We start from the raw sequence: 25,543 nt of genomic DNA, 5'->3' as shown, positions 1-25,543 counted from the left end.
GATATATCTTAGTTTCTTGCTTGACATCAAAGCCAATTACCTTTTTTTTAATTTATTTTCAGTTGACATCACAGTTGCATCTAAAGTTGGGACTGATAGTTTTTACTTAAAGCTTGGCAGAGCAGCAAGCAGCTATCTGTCTTCTAATGCAAAGATCATGGCTCAAAACTAAGTATTTTTTCTTCAACCAATAGAATAAAAATGTTGGACCTGAGGTGGAATTGCAAGACTTGCAGACTCTGGAAGCTCTGACCTCTTTTGTAGACTGCTCTTCTACTTTTACAGGTGAGGACACAGAATAAGGCACGTGACAAGGAAATTGTGGAAATTTGAGAAGTTTCAGGGACAAATTTTAGGTGATTTGGAAAGATGAGCTTTGAGGTGAGAATCTAGAGATGTACAGGAGGTATAAAAGGTGCATGTGAGGTGGAAGAGAACATTCTGATGTGGTGGGATGGATAGGATATATCAAAAGAAAATAAAGAAGTGTTTCATAAGATGAGAAAGAGAGAAGGGTTTGAAGGAGAGCGTGCTTGTAGATGCAAAGGGTGGTATGTAAGACACAGCAGAGAATTAAGATAAGATGAAGAATTGGGTTCCTCTTTGCAAGCTAGTAAATTTATTTTTGTGTCTGGAATTACCACACCCACCCTCAAATTATATAAAAAAACTAAAGCAACCCAAAACAAAACAACCAGTTACCAAGTTAACTTGTCTCTGCAGTAGAGGTTAGATACAGTGTTGGTTTAGGTGATGCCAGCATGCAGCAAATGCAGGAGGTTTTGCATGTGCATATTGGGGATGTCCGAGTACAATGCATAGGTTCAAACTTTTTTGTTTGTTTGTTTGTTTTTCTCACATTGGAAACTAGAGAAGTTCAGTTTCATATATTGTCTCTTTGCTTATGTACTACAACTTGTTATGCTGATGGTGACAAGTGTATCTTTTATCACTAGGCGTGTCAGAAAAGCTGGTGAATTCTGAAGTGCAAGAGCCTTTTCATGACACTTTTGTGCTCCCTGAGGTACAAATTTAGTCCAGAACTTGTTTTCCTCTCAGTATTGTATACATTTGTGGATATGAAAACTTTAATTTAGTTTAAAAGCCCCAAAGAGTTGGTTTTTTAGCATCCTGTAACTTAAAGTGGTTGTTGCAACCCTGCAGCAGGCTTTAAGAGATAGCTGTCCTTTAATGGTTCCCTGTAAATTGTTTCTGCCCTCCAAACTGTTGAAAGGTCAGCCTTTACAACACAAGCTGTTGACTTACTGGTGAGCTTCTGATCCATGCTTTCTTGGAAGGAATTATGACTGGCTTTCTTTTGTAATCTGTTTCTGGGGGTGGGAGTTAACCTTATCATAGTTATTTGTAAAAAGCCAAGCACTTTGGTCCAGATGCTTTGTGTAGTGCTCTCACTTTGGAGATGGACACAAACTGGAATATGGGCTTCTATGCTGTTTCTTTGCCATGCTAAATTGACATATAGAATAGGGAACAAAACCTCCTCATTCAGAGACTATGGATAGGATGCCAGGAAAATGTGGCTGGATAAGTACACTGAAGGGCTTGTGAGAATCACAGGAGAACTGAAACACTTCAGACTCATACTATCTTGTAATCAAGAGAGAATGGGAAATAAGGGAATAGGAATTTACATTTATGGTCTAATCCTAAAGCCATAATCTTTCATGCTGCAACTTCAGAAACTGAAATGAACGGAAATGACCTGATGAGTCCTCCTATTATTAGTGAGGCTACTATTTATTGCAATAGCCAGCTCAAGAAAGGGTATCCTTAAACTATGAAATACGAAAAGCAGATACTTCCAAAAGTGACCCTTTCACAGGATTCAAAGGAAAATTGAAACCTATTATTTTCTTTTAGGCAAGAACAGATGGCTTTCCCAATGGAAGCAAGCAGTTTATTGAGGAAGGTTGTCCGCCTGGGATTCTAGAATATCTTGCTGCGGATAAGCAAAAAGAGCTGTCAGTTTTGCTGCTGGAACTGAAAGAAGCCCAAGAAGAAATAACTTTTCTGAAAAGGCAGCTCAAGGGCCCAAATGGCCAAACTTCTATAGGTAACCAAATAGGAGAAGCAGCTAACCAGCTGGAAGTTAACTCCCGGATATGGTTTCTTGAGAGGAAAGAGCAAAAGGCTTCAGATACACAGAATGAGTTGGGCAGCAGCTCACTACTTAGAGAAACAGAAATGCAACAAATTGGTGTGTTTCAGGAAAACAGAATTTGTCTTCAAGAAGTGCCCCAGGGGAGCACTGTCCCTTGCAGAGGGGAGATGGAGGCGATGCAAGAAGGCTCTACACCAGATCCAGAACCTGGCACCTCTCAATCTCAAGAACTGATAAAGTTACAAAACCAAATTACAGAACTGCAAATAATTCTGCAGAAGTCAGAAGATTCCTATAAGAAAGATCTAGGAGCAAAAGGTGCAGAAATAAATAGGCTAAATCAGTTGGCTGAGAAATACAGAAAAAAAATAGAGGATTCTAACAGTGCATTTTGTGTTTTGACTGAAGAACGAGATCAGCTCCTGTGTCAGATGAAGGAACTTTCTACCATAACAGAACTGAAAGAGCAAGTGAAGCAACTTGAGGAAAATCTAGCTTGCTCAGAGAAGCAGAGACTGTCAGACAGCCAGAGCAGTCTTCTGAGAGAACAAATCCACAGCCTTAAAAATGAATTTAAGTCCAAGGAGATAAAAATTGAAGCTCTGCAAAAAGACCTGGATGAAGCACAACTTCAGCTTTCTGACCAGGACATGCAACTAAAAGATCTGAGAAGCCAGATTGAAAAGAAGGAATGTGAAGTACTTGATCTAGAAGAACTTTTGAGGAAGAACACAGCTGAGATAGAAGAGCTTTCCCAAAACTTAGCGTCAAAGGGACAGGAGGCAGCAAGACTAGAACAGCTTGTTGCTGAACACACCAGGTCTATAGAGAACCTGCAACAAACCTTGCTGGAAAAAGATCAACAGATGACAGAGATCAGCGTCAGCATGTCTGAGAAAATGGTCCTGCTGAACGAAGAGAAATCTTCTCTAGGAAATGAGCTGAAGAGTCTTAAAGAGCAAACAAGTCTATTATTAAAAGCCCAGGAAGAAAAAGACCAAAACATAGAAGCAAAAGATACATACCTGAAATGTGGGGCGTCTGAGCAGCAGTATGAGACAGAGGCAGCATGTAAAGAAAGTGAGGTATTAGTAAATAAACTTGAACTTCTGAAAAAAGAAAATGAGCAAGTAAAGCGGAAGCTGCAAGCAGCACTTATTAACAGGAAGGAGCTTTTAAAGAAGGTTAGCAGATTGGAGAATGAAGTAGTACAAGTGAGAAGAGAACGTGAATCAGAAACCTCAGTGGCTCAAGAACTGGAAGGGGAAGAAAATATGACAAGTGTGATAATCAGAGAAGTGAATCTTGAAAGCCAACCCAGTGAGGAGTATCTAATTCAACTGCTTTCTGAAAAGGAATCTGAGTTGCAAAGCATCCGGAAGGACCTGCTGGATAAAGAAACTACTGAAGCACAGTTGCAGGCAGTGATTGAGGAAATGAGGCAAAGCTTGCAAGGTAAGACAAACATTGTTTCAATTAAAGATGAAATCATGGAGAGTCAGACAATTGCTGACAAAGTAACTGAAACCAATAAAAGCCCAAAAGATTATGAAGAAAATGAAAAAAATAGTTCAGCAGCTACAAATCTTGAAGAAAACCAAAAGTCTGTTCTGAAAGAGAGGATTTCAACTCTTGAACAAGAAAAAGAACAACTTCAAAAAAAACTTCAGGAGGCCCTGGTATCTCGCAAAGACACTATAAAAAAGGCTCAAGAAAAAGACAGGCATCACAGAGAACAGCTGAAACAGCAGAAAGATGATTACAACATCTTACAAGAACAGTTTGATAAACAAAGCAAAGAGAAGGAGAGCATCCAAGCTCAACTCAGACAACTCCAAGAACAGAAAGGATCAACAGAGAGTGTTCTTGGGAATCAAGGTGGGTTGGATTCTTCATGCTTGGAAGCAAAAAATACAACAAGTAACAAGCTTGTACAAGTTGCAGATGTTTCTGAGGAAGAGTTTAAGAAAAAACTTGAAAAATTGTGGATGGAGAAAGAGGAATTGGAATATAACATTAGCCATATGCAAAGTGAACTTGCTTGCAAATCAGAATTAGTCTTTCATTTGCAAGAGCACATAGCACAGTTGTTTCTTGAGATAGAAGGGCTGAAGAGAACCTCTGACCAAGCTGAAGCTAAGGCAGCAAGTCTTCAGACAGAATTGGAGGAGAGTCAAGCAAAAATTTTTAGAGATGGCAGTCTGGAAGACCTGAAAACACTTGTGCACCAAAAGGATGAAGAAATGGAATTTCTTAACTTGCAGTTAAGAGAGAAAAGTGAAGCTCTCAATAATGTGCAGGCACAGCTGCTGGAAAAAGAGGATTTGGTCAAGAGACTGTGTAGTCAGTTGGAAACTCAAGCTCAGGTACATGAGGAACAAAGCAAGCGACTGCAAACAGAGTTGCTTGAAATTCAGGAGAAGCAAGATGATGGTGCAGAAGCGGTGAAACAGAAGAATCAAATGCAGAGAAAGTTGCAAGCTGCACTTATCTCTAGAAAAGAAGCACTAAAGGAGAGCAAATCTCTAAAAGAGGAGCTGGCTAATGCTAAAACTACTATTGAAAATCTTTGTGCCAAGTTGACAAATATGGAAAGCCAAGTATGTGGCCATGTTAAAGAAACAGATACTTTAACAGAAAAGTTAGCGGGCCTCACTGAAGAGCGAGAAAAACTTATTGCAGAAGTTGATAAAGTACTTACAGAAAATCAGAATCTTGATAGATGCTGTAAAAACCTGACACTTGCTCTAGATAGAGTTATTCTAGAGAAGGAGAAGCTGGAGGAGGAGATGGAATCCTTGAAATGCTTTCAAGCTGCTGAGAGTTCTGAGTGGCATGAGAAATACAGGGAGCTTCAGAAAGAATATGAAACTCTCCTGCAGTCATATGAGAATGTGAGTAATGAGGCTGAGCGGATTCAGCGTGTTTTGGAAACCGTTAGGCAGGAAAAGCAGGAAATTTTCATTAAGCTGAAAAGTGTTGAAGCAAAAAAAGAGGAGACAGATAAGCAGCTACAGGAAGCTGGACAGGAAATCGATGGAATGAAGGAGAAAATGAGGAAATTTGCAAAATCAAAGCAACAAAAGATCCTGGAACTAGAGGAAGAGAATGAGAAGCTTAGAGCGGAGATGCATTTTACAGATGGAGAGCTACATAGGACTGGAGATGTCTTTTCAAATATTAGCCTTAAAGAAGATCTGGAGAACTGTAGGAGGGACTACCACTCTCTTTCTACTCAGCTTGAGACAGTAATAGCTGAAAAGGAGTCTCTTAATCAAGAGATCACAGACTTAAAGTGCCATTTGCAGTTAACAGAATCTAAGCTGAAGGAAAGCAGGGAACTGGTAGACAAGTATGTTGCTCAGAAGACAACAGGGAGTGAAACAGATCAGGCAGTTGCCACGCTGCCACCAATGGAGAGGACTGTAAATCAAGTGGATATAAGTTTTAGACGTGAATATCCTACTGCAGAGCTAGAACAAAAAGCATTTGAAAGTAGTAGCCCTTGTGGAGATCTCGGTACCTACATACAGCAGATAGCTGAGCTCACAGAGCGCATCGCAGAACTAGAAGATAATAGGAGGGCTTCAGAGCAACAGCTGGGTGATATCCGCATGTGTGTTGAGACTTTAGCAGGTGAGAAGAGGACTTTAGAGACCCAAATGGGAGAGAAAGTCCATGAATTGAATGTTCTTCAGAACACAGTAGCAAAGATGGAAGAAACGGTCCAAAAAACCAAAGATGACCTCATCAGGATGACAGAACTTAAGGACACTCTAGAGGCCGAGAAGGATGACTTGGAAGAAAGGCTCATGAATCAGCTGGCAGAACTTAATGGGAGCATTGGAAACTATCAGCAAGATGCAACGGACTTCCAGATCAAAAATGAGCAATTGAAACGCGAGCTTCAGAGTTTGCAGAGAATGATACATGAACTGGAGGAGGAGAAATGTCAGATGGCAAAGGAGAAAAGTAAAGCAAGTACAGAAAAACAAAAGGAATGTGTAGAAAAGCTAAAATGCAGTTGGAGGGGAGACAGCAGCACACACGTCAAGGAGCTTCAGGAACTACTGAAACAGAAGCAGCAGGAGATTAAGCAGCTGCAAAAAGACTGTATTAAAAGCCAGGAAAAGAACAGTAGTTTAGAAAGAACTGTTAAAGCTCTGGAATTGCTGCAGAGTGAGTCTCAGAAAGAGGTAGAAGCAGCCAAGGAGACTTTAGCTGTAGCAGTTGAAGACACCAAGAAAGCCCAAGCAGAGCTTGCTCTCTGCAGAGTAGTATTGGATGACACCCAGAGTGAAGCAGCAAGGGTTCTAGCAGAGAGTGTCAAAGTGAAAGAAGAGTTGCAGGCAAACAAAGAGAATATTAAAATTCAAATGAAGAAAAAAGATGAGGACTTTGAGAGAAGACTGGAACAGGAAAAAAACAAGCACTCAAAGGAAATTAAAAACATGGAAGAAAAGTTGGCAACTTTGCAGAGGGAGAAAGACTATATGGAAACAACTGTTGGTGATCTTCAAGACTCCTTGAAGACAAAGGATCAAGAAGCCAAGCAATTGGAAGGCAGCTTAAACAAAACACTAGCCCAGCTTGCAGCCTTCACCAGGAGCATGTCTTCCCTTCAAGATGACAGGGATAGAGTGATAGATGAATCAAAAACCTGGGAGAGGAAATTCACTGAAACTATTCAAAAGAAGGAGGAAGAAATACGTTCAAAAGAGGAAACTTGTGTTGTGCTAAAGGACCAGATGAAGCAGATGACTGTACATGTGGAAGAACTTCAGACATATATATCCAGGTAAAAAAGGTGATAATGACTCAGCTGGTGTTCTTGCATTTCCTTTTGACAAGGCAGCAGCCAGACACGAGGTAGAATTCCCCTCTTCTTTTGCAGTATACCAGAAAAAAGGATTTTGAGTATGTAATTACGCTAAATGTGACGTGATTGGCAAAACTAACGAATGCCTAAGATGGTGAGCAGAATTTGTCTTCCTAATAAAGCCATAAACCTAAGGCTCATCTCCTGGATCACTTATGTTTGGATAGAGAAGAGGTTTGGATTTATATTGTAGGGAGTCACTATGTATTTGTTCTCTGCATAAGGAGATTAACACTGTAAAATATTTCTTCTCATCATTAAGATACCCATGTTAAATCTATTCTCTGTGACAAGCAGTAGCCATCTGAGTACTATCTAGAGTCTTTATTAAACTGAAATTTTAAATAGATTCTTTTTCATAGAGTTGTTGCGTTCATTAAATTTGGCAGGTCAAGAGAGCATTGGGATATGTGATTCCAGTTTAAGTGTAAAATAGATTTTGAGGGAAAGATGGAGCTATGGAAATGTACCCAAATGTACACCTGGGAATTTCCACAATTCAAAACCAAACTGTTCATACATGAGTAAAATTGTTCTATAAAGTTTGTGATCAAAATGCTGTATCTTTGCATGCTGGAACATGAAATGAACATCAAGCATATGAGAACAGTGATTTTTTTTTTTTGTTAGCTGCAACGGATGAAAGAAAGGAGTATTGTAATGAAAAGGAGGTGACAACATTCAGTGTTTAACCTCTACTTTTTCAATATTGACAGAAGGATTTATCTCACTGGATAAATTAAAAAATATTCTCCCAGCACTTACACCCTTCAGTCAGTAGTGCAGTCAAAACTTAAAAAGATGCCTTGAATTTTAAATTGAGGGAAAACAAATCATCTGGATATGTCCAGCTTGCTTTCTTAAAGTAAAACTAATGTTGTAGCTTTTCTGATTTAATATAATCAATGAAAACTATTACTCTGGTTTTGGATACTGCACTGATTGGTGACTGACTTTCTCTCCTCTGTTTTCAGGCTGGAACGCAACAGGAAAGATTGGGAGTCTGAATCCAGGAAGGAGATTCAGCATCATCAAAAGACATGTGAAATGTTGCAGGAGGAAAAAATGGAGCTTTTGACTCAGCTTGAAGGGTCTCAGAAACTGTATAGCAAGTCTCAGAATGAACAGCAGAAACTGGAGTCAGAAATCATCAGCCTAAGAGACCAACTTGCTGACTTACAGAATTCCTTGACCAAATGTGAATTGGTCAGAGAAGAGCTGGGGAGTAGAGTCAAGCAACAAGAAACCAGTATCCAGAATTTTAAATTCAGCTGTGAACAGCTTGAGGCTGATCTGCAAGCTTCCAGGGACCTAACAAATAAGCTGCATGAAGAAACTAGCGCCAAGGATCAAAAGATCATTAGTTTGCTGTCTGCCAAGGAAGAAGCAGTTATGGCTGCTCTATCTGAATTACAGCAGCAACATTCTGAAGAGATGAAAGAGTTTGAGCATAGGCTAAGTAAGGAAGAAGAAGATAAAAAAGCCTTGGAAAATGAGAAGAACAAATATCTGGACAAACTTGATCATCTCACTGAAAAGGTGAAGATAAGCAGAGAAGAAAGTAAGCAGCAGAAGGCACAGTTGGACTCTTTCATCAAGTCCATGTCATCTTTGCAAGATGACAGAGACCGCATACTGAGGGACTATAAGCAACTTGAAGAACGTCATCTTGTTATAATATTGGAAAAAGACCAGCTAATTCAGGAGGCTGCTGCTGAAAACAATAAACTCAAGGAAGAAATCAGAAGTTTTCATAGCCGGATGGATGACCTCAACTCTGAGAATGCCAAACTGAATGCAGAGTTGGTGCGGTATAGAGAAGACCTGAACCAAGTGATTTCAATAAAGGACTCCCAACAGAAACAACTTCTCAAAACACAGCTTCAGCGGATCCAAACTCTGGAAAAGGAGAAGGCAATAATAGAAGCACAGCTGAAGGAGTCTGAGCATATGCAGGATGATCTCAGGAAGTGCATGGAAACCTTGAGAGAGGATAAAGTCAGTATGTCTCAAGAGATTGAAACCCTTATGTCCTCTCTGTCTCAGGTGCAGAGTGAGATGACAGCATTATGTGAAGCAGGTCCTATCAGGGAGTGTCAAGCACAACTGAAGGCCCAAGAGGAAGAGGCACAAGAACTGAATCATAAGCTTTCCCTCTCACAGAAAAAGATAACAGAACTTGAGGGGGAACTACTGTGTGTTCAGAGGGATGCAGCCAAGAGAGTGGGTGAGGCTGAGGACAGGCTTCAGAAGGAATTGAAGCACCTACATCATGACGCAGGGATAATGAGGAATGAAACAGAAACAGCAGAGGAGAGAGTAGCAGAGTTGGCACGGGACCTGATGGAAATGGAACAGAAATTTCTTGCAGTCACAGATGAAAACAAAGATCTCAGAGCTCAAATTCAGTCTTTTGGGAAGTCCATGAGCTCTCTTCAGGACAGCCGGGACCAGGCCAATGAAGAGCTTTGTGTTTTGAAACAGAAATACTCTGCAGACTTAGAGGAACAAAAGAGTGTAGTGCAGAATCTTCAGAAACAGATGGTTCAGCTACAAGAGGAGCAACATTCCACTGCCAGGGACCGAGATACAGTGAGGTCTGAGCTGATGGAACTGCAGAAAGCCACTGATGAAAGAGGTCTCTTGGCCCAGATTGAGAAACTTAATCAGAGGCTCAGAGCCAAAGATGATGAGCTTCTACATTTGTCTTCGGAACTGGAAGGCTCTTCCAGCCAAGTCAAATCTTTCTCCAAGGCTATGGCAAGCCTGCAGAATGAGCGAGACCGTCTGCTGAATGAATTGGGCAAAACATGTAAGATTGAAGAAGTGAAGCAACAAGCAGAAGGGGGCACTTCCACTACTCCGGCAGAAGTGCAGAGTCTTAAGAAGGCACTGTCATCCTTGCAGAATGACAGAGACAGAGTAGTAAGTCCTTGTTCTCTCTTCCTGCTCTTACTTAAAGCCCCATAGGAGATTTGGATCTTCAGATCTTAAAATTCATCACACTTAGATCTGGTATATAGATCCTTGTTTTCACAGAATCACAGAATAGTTGAGGTTGGAAGGGATTTCTGGAGATCTTCTAGTTCAACCCCCCTGCTCAAACAAGATCAGCTGGAACAGGTTGCCCAAGACCGTGTCTAGTTAAATTTTGAATATCTCCATTGGTTGGATATTCCACAACTTCTCTGGGCTACCTGTCTTTTCATGTATGTGGAAATAGTTTCCAGAATTAGTTGATCCATCACCTTCCCAGTGATGGAGATGAGGCTGGCTGACCAGCCTGCAGTTCCTCACTTCCTCTCCTTGACCTTCTTGCAGGTAGGGATGACTTTTAGTTTCTCCCAGTCACCATGACCTTTCAAAGGGAATTGAGTTGCCTCCCAACGACCTTAGCGCTTGGAGGCATACTCCATCAGATCTCGTGGATTTAGTATGTGCCGTCTATATTATCTTCTCTGACATATGGAGGCTGTGATTTCATTGTTAAATTTTCAGGGTCATTTCTCTGGTTAGCTTGATATAAAATATGGAATCATGGAAATAAGATATGGGTTCTCTGTTAACCTGCTTAGTCCACATCTGTGGAAGCTCGTGCATTAGATTTCTAAAAGAGACTAGAGCAAAGGCTTGGGTCTGTTTCTCCTCTTGGCACCTGATTGTCAAGACAGCTGCAAGGCATTGCAGCTTCCTTTTGACATCCTTGCTTGCATACTTAATATGTCTGTGTTTTTATAGTCTCTGGCACAATGCAGCTCAGCAAATTCCAGAGTTCTAGTTACTGGTCAGATAATAGACTTTACAATCATTTTCCACTGTCACATAGTCTGTCTTAGCTTTCCCTTATGTTAATTCACAACAGACTTCGTGATAATGTCTTCAACACATTTTCCTTCTTGTCCATTTTATATCTCAGTTATTTGTAGATTTATGTCTCCTCCATTGCTGTTGAACTTGCATATCTGTGTTGTGCTGCTAATACTAAGATAGATCCTCAGTAGAGGGATCTTCCTGACTCATTAAGTACTTCCCTGTGTCCAGAGTCGGTCACGTGTTCTTGACTTTGAAAACTGATTGCAGTGATGGATGTGTAATGACAATTTATTTCTAATTCCAGTCTGAGTAGACTGTCAGAAGGATTTTAGTTCCTCACTTACCTGGTTTACAGTAAATACGAACTTCAGGTGTTATTCTTTACCAGCTCCTTCTGTCTCACTTCGTCTTCTTCTGAATAAGGGAGTTAATATTGTAGTCTGGGGTCGTTTTGTTTACTGTATGTCAAATCTTCATGGACGGTCTCAAAGCTCACTACTCTCATTAACAGTGGGATTCTCTGAGGTTCTTTTTTCTGAGCAGTTTTTACTAGACTGCTGCAATCACTGATTCAATTTCTAGTTTCTCTGTCATCTGAATGTGACTTTTTTCCCCAGATGCCAGAGTGAGGAATGCTCTTAAACACTTATACCTAGCTGCTTGCTCAGTTGTCATGCACTCTGATATTTCCCTTTAATTAAAGGTAAGAGAGCTGAAAAATCTGCAGCAGCAATACATACTTGTTGGGGTAGAATCAGCTGAAAATTCTCGCTTAAAAGCACAACTGCAGGAATATCAGCAAGATGCAGATAAACAGCACCGTCTCCAAGAACATCTGAAGCAAGAAAGTATTTTCTACCAGCAGGAGCTCCAGCAACTAAGGTGAGAATTGTCTGTCTTCTCACTGCCTCAAATGTGCTGCTTCTTTCATTGAGAAAGCAATTGTGGACAGAAGGCAAAGAAAGCATTGAGAACCTCAGACTTACCTGTGTCAGCTGTCGCTAAATCTCTTTGCCCTGTTCTGGAGTGGGCATACTTTTCCTTTGTTCAACTTTTGCCTCAGAGTTAGGGCGAATGATTACAGCACAACATATTGGAAGGACATGACTGTGTGAAGTAGATCAATTACCTTTTAATTTTTATTTCCTTCATCCACTGGTGGTCAATATTACCTGTTTGAGAGGAGATGTAGGCTGTTTCTTGTGTTGGAGCTTATGTATGTCATTACAGAACTCTCCATTCCAAGCTGCTGATGAACACCTTTTATTATCCCACTGATATTGTTTAGAAAATGCTAATTTTGTATGACTGTCTAATCCTTTATTTCACTTGCTTTATGTCTTCTATTTTTAAAAAAGTCTCCAATTCTAGTAAATTGTCATCTTCAACTGGACTTAAAACTAGTCAGGCAAATATGCTCTGTTCTAAAAATGGGGAAAAAATCCTTTCAGGTTCTTCAGAGATCCATCTAAGAATGACTGAACTGGGAGTGAAACAGGTGGTGTTTTTTTGTGGGAAAAATACATGACTTATCTTTGTCCACAGTGATATAAAAACTTGTACTGCTTCTTCCGTGCCCCCACTCTGACCCTCAGACCAACACTTCAGATCTCATAAAGTTTGAAGCAGCTTACAGATTTTATTTATCTCCTGATAAAAGGAGATTTATTTCCTGTCTAGCTTCTACAATGTAAATGAAGCTAAGGCCCCCAGTTTGCATGTTGGGATGTCTGGTGCATATTTGACTGAGGCAGTGATAATGTTATGATGGCAAGTGGCATTGTCGGTGACTTGCTTGACAAAACACTCTGTACAGCAAGATCAAAACAGTGTCCTGGGATACCAAAAGGGTGAGCACTGAACAATCTGCAGTGTTGAGCCAAATACAGAATACTTCCTTAACCCTGCTTTTAAGGTTCCTGTATTTAAGTGGGTTGTTTTGTTTTAGTTATAAAACTTATTTTCTGGCATGGGGCAATGATAGGAAATGGAATCATCCTCAGCTCATTCTGAGCTGGATATCATAAGTGATACTGGTAACTTCCTGGTAATTTCCTTTGTGTTGTACTGGGCAGACAAGAGAAAACTACCTGGGAAAAGCAAAACAACAGCATAAAGGAGCAGTACCTGATGATCATAGCAGAAAAAGACAAGCAACTGAGCCATTTACAAAAGATCATGCAAGAAATGAGACTGCCCTTCAGCAAGTCTCAAGTTGCAGAGGAGCAGTACCAAACGAAGGTGGGTGGAAATACACAGATTTTTTTATTGCATAGAAACGTGAGATTTGAAAGCCAAAGTAGCACATGTTGCTTATTGTATTCATCTTGTACAGGTTGCAGTATTGGATTTTGTTGTGCGGCCTCCAAAAACTATACCAACAATGCAGCTTGGATGATTGAAAACCTTTAGAAAACTCTGGTGTACCCTTATGTGCGTTTCCCTTAGTTCATGGTTCCTAATGTTTCAAGAAAAACAGTAAAAGAGACAAGGCTTTCTAGGCACTTTAGGTCCTTCTAACCACTATGGAACTTCTCAGGTCTTTCCTTGTGGATATTTTAGAATTGCCTCTTGCACTGTGTTTGAATCTAAGATCTTCTGCTTTGTTCTCCTTTTAATGTCACATTCTAATTTTTAAGTTTCCTATTGAATTTTATTGCTGTTTCTACTGTAACAGGGGTCTACAATCCTGACTCAAGCCCAGAGAGTCTGAGGATTGAACATTGCACTCTGCCTTCTTTTCACTGTATCACAGTCCTAAAAGTGGAGTGGAATATGTTGAGTATTCTGCTTGGTCTAGGGAAGGACACTTGCTTGCTGCATGAAATCTCCCCTTATTCCTTTGACACGCATGTGCATATATGCAAATAAAAAGCTAGAACAGTGTGCATGTGATGCTTTCCAGGAGAATGCTTCAGTGCTAATCTTTGAATCTATGTTGAATGAGAGCAGTGTGGACATTGCTTTGGTTTTTTGTTTGTTTTTCTTGTTCTCATTCATATGCTTTTGTTTTCCTTCCTGTATCGTCAACAACTTTTGAGAAGGACCCATCATATGTGCAAGTTCGGTGATCTTTCCTAATTGTTTGGATTTTCAAATGGCTTTTAGGATATTTCTGTTTATTTCCCATTTGCTGTTTTGCTTGAGCAGATCAAGTTCCAGGCCTAGGAATAATGTTGGGCTTTGGCCTTGGAATACTAAACAGGGAGGACTAATACAAGACTGGGTTGTAACATATGCAGTATATTTTCTATTGTTCTTTCCCTGGCAGATTTCTTCAGAAGTTCTGAGAGGGGACTGTTCAAGCCTAGAAACAGAGACAAAACATCTCCAGGCCCAGCTAAGTGACAGTCTGAAAGAATTGCACCAAAAAGAGCTCAGAATCCAGCAGTTAAACAGCAAGGTACCGATTATATCTTAAACTTGCTTGCAGAGTCTGAGATGAAGAATGTGGAGAAGAGAATATTCTTGATTAGGGCTCAGGGAGCAAGAATGAAACTTGTTCTTGTGGACATTTAGTGAAATACCACAAAATCAGAAATATTAGTTGGAAGAGACTTCTGGAGATACTCTGGTACATCCTTCTGCTGCTCAAAGCAGCACTGTCACTGACATTGGATCAGGTCAGCCATGACTTTGCCTAGTTGAGTAGTGAAAGAATAGAGATTGCAGAACCTCTCTGGCCATTGTCCAATACTGCTTTACACTTTTAATGCAAATGTTTTCCTTAATGTCTAGTCTGACTCTTCCAAGCCACAGTCTGTGGCTGTGGCCCCCTACTGTATTTTCTGCCACTATCGTAAAAAGTTTGGCTCTGTCTACTTCATGGTTCCCATTAATTTAATTGTAAGCTATTGTAAAATGACCCTTAAGCCTCCTCTTTAGCAGGCTAAAGCAGCGCAGCTCTCACAGGCATCATTTGCTCCAATCCCTCAACGATCTCAGCATCCTTTTTCTGGACTCCTTTGCATTTCTTTATCCATTTTAGAATCATTTAGGTTGGAAAAAACACTTGAGATTAGAGTCCAGCTGTTAACCTAACACTGCCAAGTACATCACTAAGCCATGCCCCTGAGTGCTACATCTACACATCTTTTAAATACCTCCAGGGATGGTGACTCAACCACTTCCCTGGGCAGCCTGTTCCAATGCTTGACAACCCTTTTGGTGAAGAAGTTTTTCCTAATATCCAATCTAAACCTCCCCTGGTGCAACTTGAGGCCATTTCCTCTTGTCTTATCTCTTGTTACTTGGGAGAAGAGACCGTCCCCCACCTCGCTACAACCTCCTTTCAGGGAGTTGTAGAGAGTGATAAGGCCTCCTTTTCAGCCTCCTTTTCTCCAGACTGAACAACCCCAGTTCCCTCAGTTCACAAGATATCCTCTCTAGACCCTTCACTAGCTTTGTTGCCCTTCTCTGGACACACCCCAGCACCTCAATGTCTTTCTTGTTGTGAGGGGCCCAAAATTGAACACAGTACTTGAGGAGCAGCCTCACCAGTGCTGAGTATAGGGGGACAATCACTTCCCCTAGGGGGACAATCACTTCCCTAGTCCTGCTGGCCACACTGTTTCTGACACGAAGCCAGGATGCTGTTGGCCGCCTTGGCCACCTGGGCACAATGCTGGCTCATATTCTGCTGGCTGTCGACCAACGAGCTCAGGGTCCTTTTCTGCCAGGCAGCTTTCCAACCACTCTTCCCCAAGCCTGTAGTGTTGAGTGGGGTTGTTGTGACCCAAGTGCAGGACCCGGCACTGAGCCTTGTGGAACCTCGTACAGTTGGTCTCGGCCCACTGATCCACTTGTCCAGATCCCTCTGTAGAGCCTTCCTACCCTCAAGCAGATCAACATTCCCAATGAACTTGGTGTTGTCTGCGGACTTACTGAAGGTGCGTTTGATTCCCTTGTCTAGAACACTGGTAAAAATATCAAACAGAACTGGCCCTAGTACTGAGGTCTGGGGAACTCCACCCGTGACTGGCTGCCAAGTGGATTTAACTCCACTCACCACCACTCTTTGGGCTGGGCCATTCATCCAGTTTTTTTACTCAGCAAAGAGTAAGCCCGTCCAGGCCATGAGCAGCCATTTTCTCCAGGAGAATGCTGTGGGAAATGCTATCAAAGGCTTTACTGAAGTCTAGGTAGGCAACGTCCACACCCTTTCCCTCATCCACTAAGTTGGTCGCTTTGTCAACAAATCAGATCAGGTTAGTTAAGGAGGACATGCCTTTCATAAGCCTATGTCAACTGAGCCTGATCACCTGATTGTCCTATATGTGCTGCATGATGGCACTCAAGATGATCTGCTTCATAACCCTCCCTGGCACTGAGGTCAGGCTAATAGCCCCCTAGTTCCCCAAATCTTTCTGACCCTTCTTGTAGATGGGCATCACATTTGTTAACTTCCAGTCAACTGGTACCCCTCCCCAGCTGAAAATGAGTGACCTAAAACTAGTCCCAGTATTCCAGGTACAGTCTTCTTGGTACCAAGCAGAGCAGCTAATAACTTCCCTCAATCTGCTGCCTTGCTTCTCCTAATGTAGCCCAGTAGATAGTTTGCCTTGTTCACAATGAAGATGTATTCTTGGGTTGTATTCAGCTGGGCAGCTACTGTAACTCCCTGGTCCCTTACAGCAGAGCTGTTGTCTCAGCAGTCTTTTCCTGTCCTGTACTGGTGCCTGGGTTTTGTGTCAGGTGCAGAAGTTTGCACTTCTTATTGAACTTGAGATTTCTGTTAGCCTAATCCTGAAGTTTCTCAAGGTCCCTCCAGGTTGAAGTTTTGGTCTTTGTCGTGTCAGCCACTCCCCAAAAATCAATACTGGCTGCAAACTTGCTGATGTTATACTGTATGTCATAACTTACATTGCTGTCATTTGAGTGGTATGTGCCCCATGTAGGCCCCAGGAGTATTCTGATCATTGCTGGCTGTCAAGCCATTGATCACTGCCTTTGAGTCCAGAGGTACAGCCAATTTTTTACTATGTAGCAGTTCATTTGTCTAGTTCATAGCTCCTTAGTTTCCACATATGAATACTGTGGGTGATGACGTTAAAAGCTCTGTGTACTGGAGCTGGCCGGAATGGAGTTAATTTTCTTCATAGCAGTCCATAGGGTACTGTGTTATAGATTTGTGACTAAGTCAGTGTTGATAGCACACCAATTCAGCTATTGCTGAACAGTGCTTGCACAGCATTAAGGCCTTCTCCATTTCTCACTCTGCTCTCCTTGCAGTGAGTAGGCTGGGGGTGGGCAAGAGCTTGGGAGAAGTCACAGCTGGGACAGCTGACCTGAATGGACCAGAGGCATATTCCAGGCCATATATAGATCATATTCAGGAGGATCAGTGACAGTAGTGTCTGAATCAGCAACTTTTCGGCCACTGAATTTTAGAGCCCTTTCTCTAAAGTGACCAGAGGGAGAAAGGAGAAGGGAAGAGGATAAAAGAGGAGAAGGAGAGGGGAGGAAAGAAAGAGTGGAGAGAAGGGGAGAGGGAGGACAGATTGGGAGGGGACAATGGGTGAAGGATGGAGGGGAGAGAGAGAGACCAGACAAAGGGACCAGAGAGCGAGCTTATGTGGAGAAAGTTGTTTCCAGGTTTAATTTCTATTGTTGGGAGTTCTTTCTAGAGAAGGCATGCTTGTGATCTTCAGTGCTGCCTGTGATCTTGAAAATGTTTCTGTATTTCAGTGCAGAAACACAAGCAGTCAGATTCCCACATTGAGATGGAAGACTCAGAATTTAGCAATCTTCAGAAAGAGAGTTGCATTTAAGGAGAAAGCAAGCATGTAAAATCGTAATTTATTGATGGTATTTCTGAAAAGTTTAGGTCAATCTTAGAAATCTTATTTTGGAAGCATGTTATTCTGTACATCATGCTGATATTTTGGGACTCCTGTTCTGGAAACCTTAGCCACAAGCTACTGTTGGAGATTATCACTGGTCTTTGGACCTTAGTAACGTGCCATGTGGCAGTTCCCATGTTCTCAATAAAATTCTTACCCTCAGTTACATAGAGAGCAATTTTGCTTTCACAAAAATATGAGTTCTCTACTTAGCAGGTATGTTCTCTTCTCAGCTATCTCAGGTCTTTGAGGAGAAAAATGCCCTCTCCGTCCAGCTGCACAGTAGCAGTCGGAACATCTGTGAGAGCCATCAGCACTACAATGAGGTTCTGAACCGCTGCTTAGTGCTTGAGAGGCAGCTTCAGGAGCTGCAGTCTGCAGACAAGGGCATGGTAAGGCTGGTGGTCTTGGTGCAAGGGAGGGAAAAGCTTATTGCAGACAGCTTCGCTAACTGCAGCATTATAGCTACTTTCTATCCTCTTGATTCAGCGCTATCTGCTATACATTCATGCTTTCTTTCAGGAGTTGTTTGCAACAGATGCTGCTCCAGGAGCACCCCAAGAAAAGAATGAGCCTCAAAGAGGCAGTTACACACCAGAATTGCAGGAGTTGCAGCTGAGGTAAAGAAAGCCTGAGAAAAAAGGGGTGGGAATGTTAGTCCTGATGGAGGTCTCTGGGCTAGTGATGGGCCTATTTTTGTTACTCTCTGTCAGTGTTGGAAAAACTCAGTTCCACACTAGGACCTTCTGAAGTGGAGGAACTGTTGGATGCACTTGACAGCTGTCATTAATTATCTCTTCGGATAGAACTTCGGAAAATGAAGAGACAACATGCAGCAGCAATTCTGGTTGACCATCACCAGTTAAACTAGCATCTTTGATTTGATGGGCTGTGACCTCAGTAACTGCTTAAGTATATCAATGGTCCCAGTGTGAAGGATGTTAGCCTGAGAGTGTCTGGAATTGAGATATACCACATGATTCCTTGTAATCTTCTGGAACTAAGGTCTAGCATATGATTCCTCATACCCTTTCAAAATAGTTTTCAGAGGTGGAGCCACAGATGACAAAACCAAGGAATTCCTTCCTGATGTGACACAGAAGCTTCAAGAGATATATCTTCTCTCTTGCTTTCCAAATAACGTGGATATATTAGTAAAAGATAACTAAGTCTTCTGTGTGGAGTAGAAGGGAATTGGAGTCTGTTCACATACTGCATCAGTGAATAAACCAGAAACAGAATGGCCCATTAATTAGCCCTTTTTGGCATATTCTCGGTTATTTTCTGACAGGTTATCTGAAACAGAACATTTACATAGCAGCACAAAGCAGGATCTGAGGTATTTAGAGGAGCAGCTGGAGGAAGAACGGGACCGTCGTCTTGCTGTAGAGGAAGCACTCTCTGCAGCACAGGATCAGATCAGGAGGTGAGGGAGCTTGCGCAAGCAGGCAGTATCACCATAAAAGTATGGTGGTCCTAGCTCTGTGTTCATCTGCGCTTCATTACATCTTTCTTTGAATGTCACTGGGGCATAGAAACAACTATACTATGTCTATCACAGAATGGTTGAGGTTGGAAGGGACTTCTGAAGGTCATCTGGTCCAATGCCCCTGCTCAAGCAGGACTACCTAGAGCCACTTGCCCTGGACCATGTCCAGATGGCTTTTGAATATCTCCAGGGATGAAGACTTCACAACATCCCTGAGCAACCTGTGCCAGTGCTCAGTCACCCTTACAGTAAAAAAGTGTTTCCTGATATTCAGGCTATCCTTCAATTGTAGACAAAGATAGAATGAGACAACTGACTAGATGTTGAGGAGAAAAGTTCAAGGTTGTGCATATGGGTTGGGGCAATCCCAAGCACAAATATAGGCTGGGCAGAGAATGGATTGACAGCAGCCCTGTCGAAAAGGACATCGGGGTATTGGTTGATGAGAAGTTCAACATGACCCAGCAATGTGTGTTTGCAGCCCAGAAAGCCAGCTATATCCTGGGTGGCATCAAAAGAAGTGTGACCAACAGGTCGAGGGAGGTGATTCTCGCCCTCTACTCTGCTCTCCTGAGAGCCCACCTGGAATGCTGCATACACCTTTGGGGCCCCCAATGTGGACCTGTTGGAGCAAGTTCAGAGGAGGGCCACAAAGATGATCAGAGGGCTGGAGCACCTCTTCTGTGAAGACAGGCTGAGAGAATAGGGTTGGTTCACCCTGGAGAAGAGAAGACTCCGGGGAGACCTTATAGCAGCCTTCAAGTACTTAAAGGGGGCTACAGGAAAGATGGGGAAGGACTCTTTATCAGAGAGTTGTGGGGCTAGGACGAGGGGTAACGGTTTTAAACTGAAAGAGGGTAGATTTAGATTAGATAAAAGGAAGAAATTCTTCACTATGAAGGTGGTGAGGCATTGGAACAGGTTGCCCAGAGAAGCGGTGGCTGCCATTTCCCTGAAAGGGTTCAAGTTCAGGTTGGATGGGGCTTGAGCAACCTGGTCTAGGGGAAGGTGTCCCTGTCCATGGCAGGGGGGATTGGAGCCAGATGATCTTTAAGGTCCCTCCCAACCCAAACCATTCTATGATTCTATGACATAAAGACAAATTCCGACTAGAAATGAGGAGCCAGCTTTCTTAATGAGTTAAATTAACTACTGGAAAATACAATTTGGCTACTGGGAATTGAGTGAAGGTGGAAGATGAGTTTTCATAGTTCCAGGGTGTTTGTCTCCTCCATAAGCACTTACCTGTCATGGGCAAAACAGTCTTGACTTGAAGAATGTCACTCAATGTATTGCCAATTAATATAAACTTTTAATTAATTTGGGTATTGACAAACAACTAAACACTTAGGGTAAACACTTCCCTCTGCCTTTCCCAGGCTCAAATTCAGCCTGGACACCTCTCTTCTCCCGTTCCTAGTATCCAGTGCTGTTGTTTATACCGCACATTCCATTCAGTCCCTTTGTTGAGGCAAACGGCAGTATAGGAAGTTGGGGTCAGAATGTAGTCATTTCTCTCTGCTGTTCCTTTTTACTTACTCATTTCTTCCTTCCCCTTGCAGCTACCACCCTTTGTTAAATATGTTTGAACAGAGGCACAGTATGCTCCTCTGGTTGTAGTTTTGGCACACAGTGAGGCATCATCCATTGCCAAGCCAGCATCTGTGACTGGTACAGGGCACTTCATGGCCTCCTGCCACACAGCTCTCCCTTGCAACTCCCTGTTACCAAAACATTGCAATGTATACCCAATACACTGTGTACCTCAGGTTACTTGACAGATGCCCTTATAGTCAGCAGGAAAAAGGAGGCTGACCTAGACTTGATGTTCGGATTGGGATGCAGTGAGTTGCATGTTAGAAATGCTTGTTTCTCCTCACTGACTATAAAAGTGGGTTCTATCACATAACTTGATTGTAGGCATTTGTGCTGTGCATTTCCTGGTAGTTAAAAAAACCCTCACTATTGGAGACTTTTACATGAAAACAATAGCTTTCTTCTGACACACATGCTGATTCAGCCAAAAAATAATGGTCTGTGTGGAAGAATTCTGGATGAAGTTCCTTGGTAATTGCTACACAACTCAGACAACTGTAGCCCCTTCTAGCATTAAAGGCTATGAAAGCCACCTACAACTGATTTCATTTCACTAGCTAATGCTAGCCTGAAAGTTTCATGGTGTTGAGTCCACATTTCATCCTTTAATAGTATCATATCGATCTTGAATATCTGTCAGTTAGCAAGAAACAGCACTGTTGGGACCAGAGCTGTCTTCCAAAATAATGTAATAAAATTAAAAATACACAGTTAAATTATCTGCCCTGGCTTCTTCCAAGTCACATGCTATGAAATTTCACTTGAAAGCCTGCATGTAGAACATAGAGACTTCAGTCAAGTTGAAGAGTTTGAAATTCCTGAAAGACAAAAGGGAAAAAGCAGCACCAAAAACTATCATGAGTTTTGAAGTGACAGGATATACATTAGGTAAGAAAGAACCACTGCCAACAGCTGAATTGTACTCTCTGTTGGAGAGGAACAGTAATCTGCACATCATGCAGTATGGAAGCTTTACTTTTCTCTCTGACTATGGCTATGACTTTGGGCACAGGAAGTGGCTGGCACTGAGCAAGTATAATTTGTATAGAGAGCACAATATGCCTACTCTCTTATGGTTTCACCAGCCTCCTGATGGAGGAAGGAGGACTAGTTGGATTACCCAGTCCTGCTCAGCTTGAGCTCAGGAGTCACTATGTTGTACAAATGAAACCAGTCCTTGTCAAGTGAGGCCATGGCTTGCTTGGAATGATTGATTACTTTTTGAAGAAATACCTTATTTCCTAAGCTTGTTTACAGAGTTGGTTTGTGGCTTCATAAGAAACTGAACTTAATTTCATGTTTTTTTGTGGCAGGTTGCAGTCAAGTGAATGGACATCTTCCTTAAATGCTAGCATTGATATGACTGCAGGTCATGAGCATTCCTTGCTGATTGACTCCATGGATAATAATTTCAGCAAAGTAAGAATTTACATTCACAGCTGTCAATAATGTGAACCCTGGTTGATGCAAGAAAATGTGAAGTGAAAACTGTGAGCCTATAGCAGCCAAGTCCTTCTGTAGGCACATTTAAATCTGCTCAGGTTTGTGTAGGTTTCTGCTCTTGTCTTGCTCTGATTTCCATGCCAAAAGCCACATATTGTTCTGATCGTGGCTCTGCTACAGTTTTCATAAGCAGACTAAATTTCAGAAGGCACTAAAATGTAGGCCAGCATTGTCTGTACCTAAAACGTGGTCCCAGGTTCTTTGTGGAATATTCAAGGCCTCAGTGATGAGCAAATAGGCAGAGTCTGTGAAAACAATGTGCAATCCCATGCGTAAGAAGTATACCTATGACTGGCCCTAGCATCTGCGATATCTGGAGAGTCTGCCCTTTCATTTAGCAACCATCTCAGTTTTTCCTCACTCATTGTCTTTCAAACCTGTGTCAGTCAGTCTGGGAGCTGAAGTGGAGACTGCTTTTTCGCTGCAGTGAATGACAGCCTGGCAGTCACCTGTCCTGTTTTGCTAAGGATGAAGCCCTGCTGAAGAGTTTGCCCACTGATCTCCTCAAGACTTGGGGGTGGTGCTCTCAAAAGCAGCATCAGCAGAATTACGGCAGAAGCCATAACTGGATGCTACTCTCTTATGCTTGGGGTTTGTTACAAGAACAGACAGTTTTTTCTTTCTACTGGAACTTTGGCAGTAAATGTTACATTGTCTGAAGACTCCTGGAAGAGCCCCTGTAGAATAAGGTCACTCTACAGCAGCTTGTTCAACAGTTTCAGAAGTCCTTTCAGCTGCAAGGGTGAAAGAACACAACAAATAAATAATAATTTTCTTCTTCTAGCCACAGAGTGAATCAGGATTCCTAGTAGCTCAAGGCCCTAGCAGAAAAGTACCATTGATCCATTTGTTTATCTTTCACTCGGAGGGGCTAGAAATTTATAGGGACCAAATGTTAGAGGGAAATGTTTTACATTCTGTTGCCTTTTCTAAAGCAGAATTGGAGAGAGATGGCTCATGAGAAACCTGCAAAGAGAAGGGGGGATATATCACTGAGGATTGGCTCTAGAGGTCAAATCTGACAGTGGAATGGGTTTGGGAAGGTTCATGCTCAATAGCTGAAACAAATTTATCTTTGAAGTCTGGATTGCTCTGGGTGAGGACAGTTGGGAACATAACCATTCCTGGTACTGACTAGTCTCTCTTTTATTCTTCCAGACTCAGCATATCCTTGGACTACGACGCCTGTTACGCTCTCTCTTCCGTTCCCGGACCCACTTGCCTCTGCTAGTGGCTATGTATCTGCTTGCTCTCCATGTCCTGCTCTTCCTGTGCTTTACAGGCCACCTATGAACAGGAATAACGGCCTTTTCTTGGGCCACAGACTTTTGTGTAATGAGGGCCTGCATTCCCTATTGACAGGATAGCACTTCACCCAGCTGCCTGTTTTCCAAATCAGCCCTTAAGGAGCAGCTGCACCCAGCAGCTTGCACCTAGGTTGCCTGCTGAGTATGCAGCAGCCAGTGCTGATGCTTGGGATTTGTTTCCAGGACATCTGCCTTTCCTTTGGTGTTTTCACATGAGTGGTACATTTTCCGAGCAAGGGTCCTCACGCTACAGGCTTCAAGCACGGCATCTGTTTTGCACCTGGAGGTAGCACCACTCATTTTATATAGTATTGTGTTGTGGTAGGAATAATGAAAATATTCTTGAGTTGCTGCAGTACTTCAACACCTCTAGGAACTTCAGGATCTTCCCCCTCTTAAACTGAATTGGTGAGCTGGGTTGGGGAAACCCTGTAGCTAGATATAAAAAAGAGAAGCTTTTTCTCTTTCCTCCATCCTTTAGAATTGCTCTGTAGCTTAGTGCTGTTTGAAATGCATATCCTAAGGAAGTTGTGGACACTTTAAGGAACATGAATTGAATTTCAAAATTGTGTTTCCTGCTCAGTTGCATCTCCTGTTGAAGAAAGACAAAAATTAATATATATGGACCTGTTGAGCATTCCATTTAAAAACAATCATATGTCTTCCCTTACAAGCCTATAAATAATAAATAATGTCAGTTATTTAATTATTGACAAAGAGTAGGAAACAAGAATCTTTATAGCTCTAAGTTAATAACCTTGCTGTTTATAGCATTTGTGCACCTCTCATGATGGAAGGTGCTTGCATATCTCTTGAAATGAGAGCTGCCGTACTTCCTGCATTCTCGTCCACTGAACCCTTGTCACAAGATTAAACCTGCACAGGCTGTGTTGAAGGGTTCTATGATGTAGTATGCGGACCCAAATCAAAGGCAGAAGCTCCATAAATAAACTTTCTCCCCTATGTTGAGGAAGGGACTAGAGATCTGAAACCTTCTGGCATCTCTGCTTTACGAAAAGACTGTTGTAGAAACCTAGTGCTGGTCATTGGACTTGTTTGAATCTAAAGCAAACCGATACAAATGGACTTGATCTTATAGGAATTGAGACTGCCCTCTTCCAAAGGGAGCATGCTGAATGCAAAGAAGATAGTTCCAATCAAGTTCCTTGTCAGAGACCAAGTGGTCATTCTGTTTAGAGTACTTGCCAGAAGGCTTGTATCTGCCTCTTGCTAGAGTATTAAGTCACATTTTTCCCATGGGAAAGAGGTAGTTCTTTTGATACTGCTTGTAAACTAAGATTCTCTAGCCAGTGAACAAAAGCTGTTTGAGGATGGATTGATTTCATCGTAGTAGCTAAAATAACTGGATCTCTGGCAGGTCCGGAACATTGGCGCTGTGTATCCATTTGTGCACTACCCTTGGTTATCTGTGTGGGCTTTCTCAACTACATAAAATTCAGTGACCAAATACTTTGCCTATAGCTTCCTGGGGCATGTGCTCCCGTATATATAATAAAGATTATTTTTCAGATGGAATTTGTGTAACTGTGTAAATGTCAGAGGTCTCTTGAGGGTATAGTGCTGCTGTTGTATCATACCTTTAACAGAATCATCATGGGACTATAGGTCACTTTTGCATACACTTACTTGTATGTTGATTGCAGAAGCTCTCTTTGTTCATATTTGAATGCCTACGGAGGTGAACTTTTTTCCCCTATCTCACCTTTCAGCCTTTTTCAGCTCTTGCTGCAATGGCAAATGAAAAATAGCACTTTAATAGTGAAAGCATTTTACTTTACTTTGCATTTAGGCACATTTGACTGAACACCGCACCGTTAGAGTTGTGCAAACCCAAGAAAGACATAAGAGTTAGCAACAGCAAGCTCGAAGCATGCTATTAAATTAGATGGGACTAGTTAAAACGTATTGTCCTCTTCCAACTTTCTGTAGCCAAAGACAGGTAACTTTGCTTATGTTCACTACTACAGTCCA

General features: G+C 42.0%; 1 protein-coding gene across 11 annotated transcripts in view; it reads left to right on the top strand.

The window, feature by feature from the left end:
* Positions 1 to 25,087, top strand: part of GOLGB1 (golgin B1) — a 50,433-nt gene extending 25,346 nt beyond the window's left edge. For all 11 annotated transcript variants that reach the window (XM_033003701.2, XM_033003702.2, XM_033003706.2 and 8 more), the window contains 12 exons: positions 195 to 285; positions 957 to 1,024; positions 1,882 to 6,920; positions 7,976 to 9,926; positions 11,518 to 11,696; positions 12,890 to 13,055; positions 14,086 to 14,217; positions 17,890 to 18,048; positions 18,179 to 18,276; positions 18,948 to 19,082; positions 22,055 to 22,160; positions 23,403 to 25,087. In XM_033003701.2, coding sequence (XP_032859592.2) covers positions 195 to 285; positions 957 to 1,024; positions 1,882 to 6,920; positions 7,976 to 9,926; positions 11,518 to 11,696; positions 12,890 to 13,055; positions 14,086 to 14,217; positions 17,890 to 18,048; positions 18,179 to 18,276; positions 18,948 to 19,082; positions 22,055 to 22,160; positions 23,403 to 23,537 — 8,259 coding nt within the window. In that variant the 3' untranslated portion in view covers positions 23,538 to 25,087. The remainder of the gene's footprint in view (positions 1 to 194; positions 286 to 956; positions 1,025 to 1,881; positions 6,921 to 7,975; positions 9,927 to 11,517; positions 11,697 to 12,889; positions 13,056 to 14,085; positions 14,218 to 17,889; positions 18,049 to 18,178; positions 18,277 to 18,947; positions 19,083 to 22,054; positions 22,161 to 23,402) is intronic.
* The last annotated feature ends 456 nt before the right edge of the window (positions 25,088 to 25,543 follow it).

Source organism: Tyto alba, unplaced genomic scaffold (assembly GCF_018691265.1).
Source record: "Tyto alba isolate M040663 unplaced genomic scaffold, T.alba_DEE_v4.0 Super-Scaffold_2, whole genome shotgun sequence".
NCBI lineage: Eukaryota > Metazoa > Chordata > Aves > Strigiformes > Tytonidae > Tyto > Tyto alba.
Note: the sequence above shows the minus strand (reverse complement) of the source record. Positions and strands in the feature narration are given on the sequence as shown.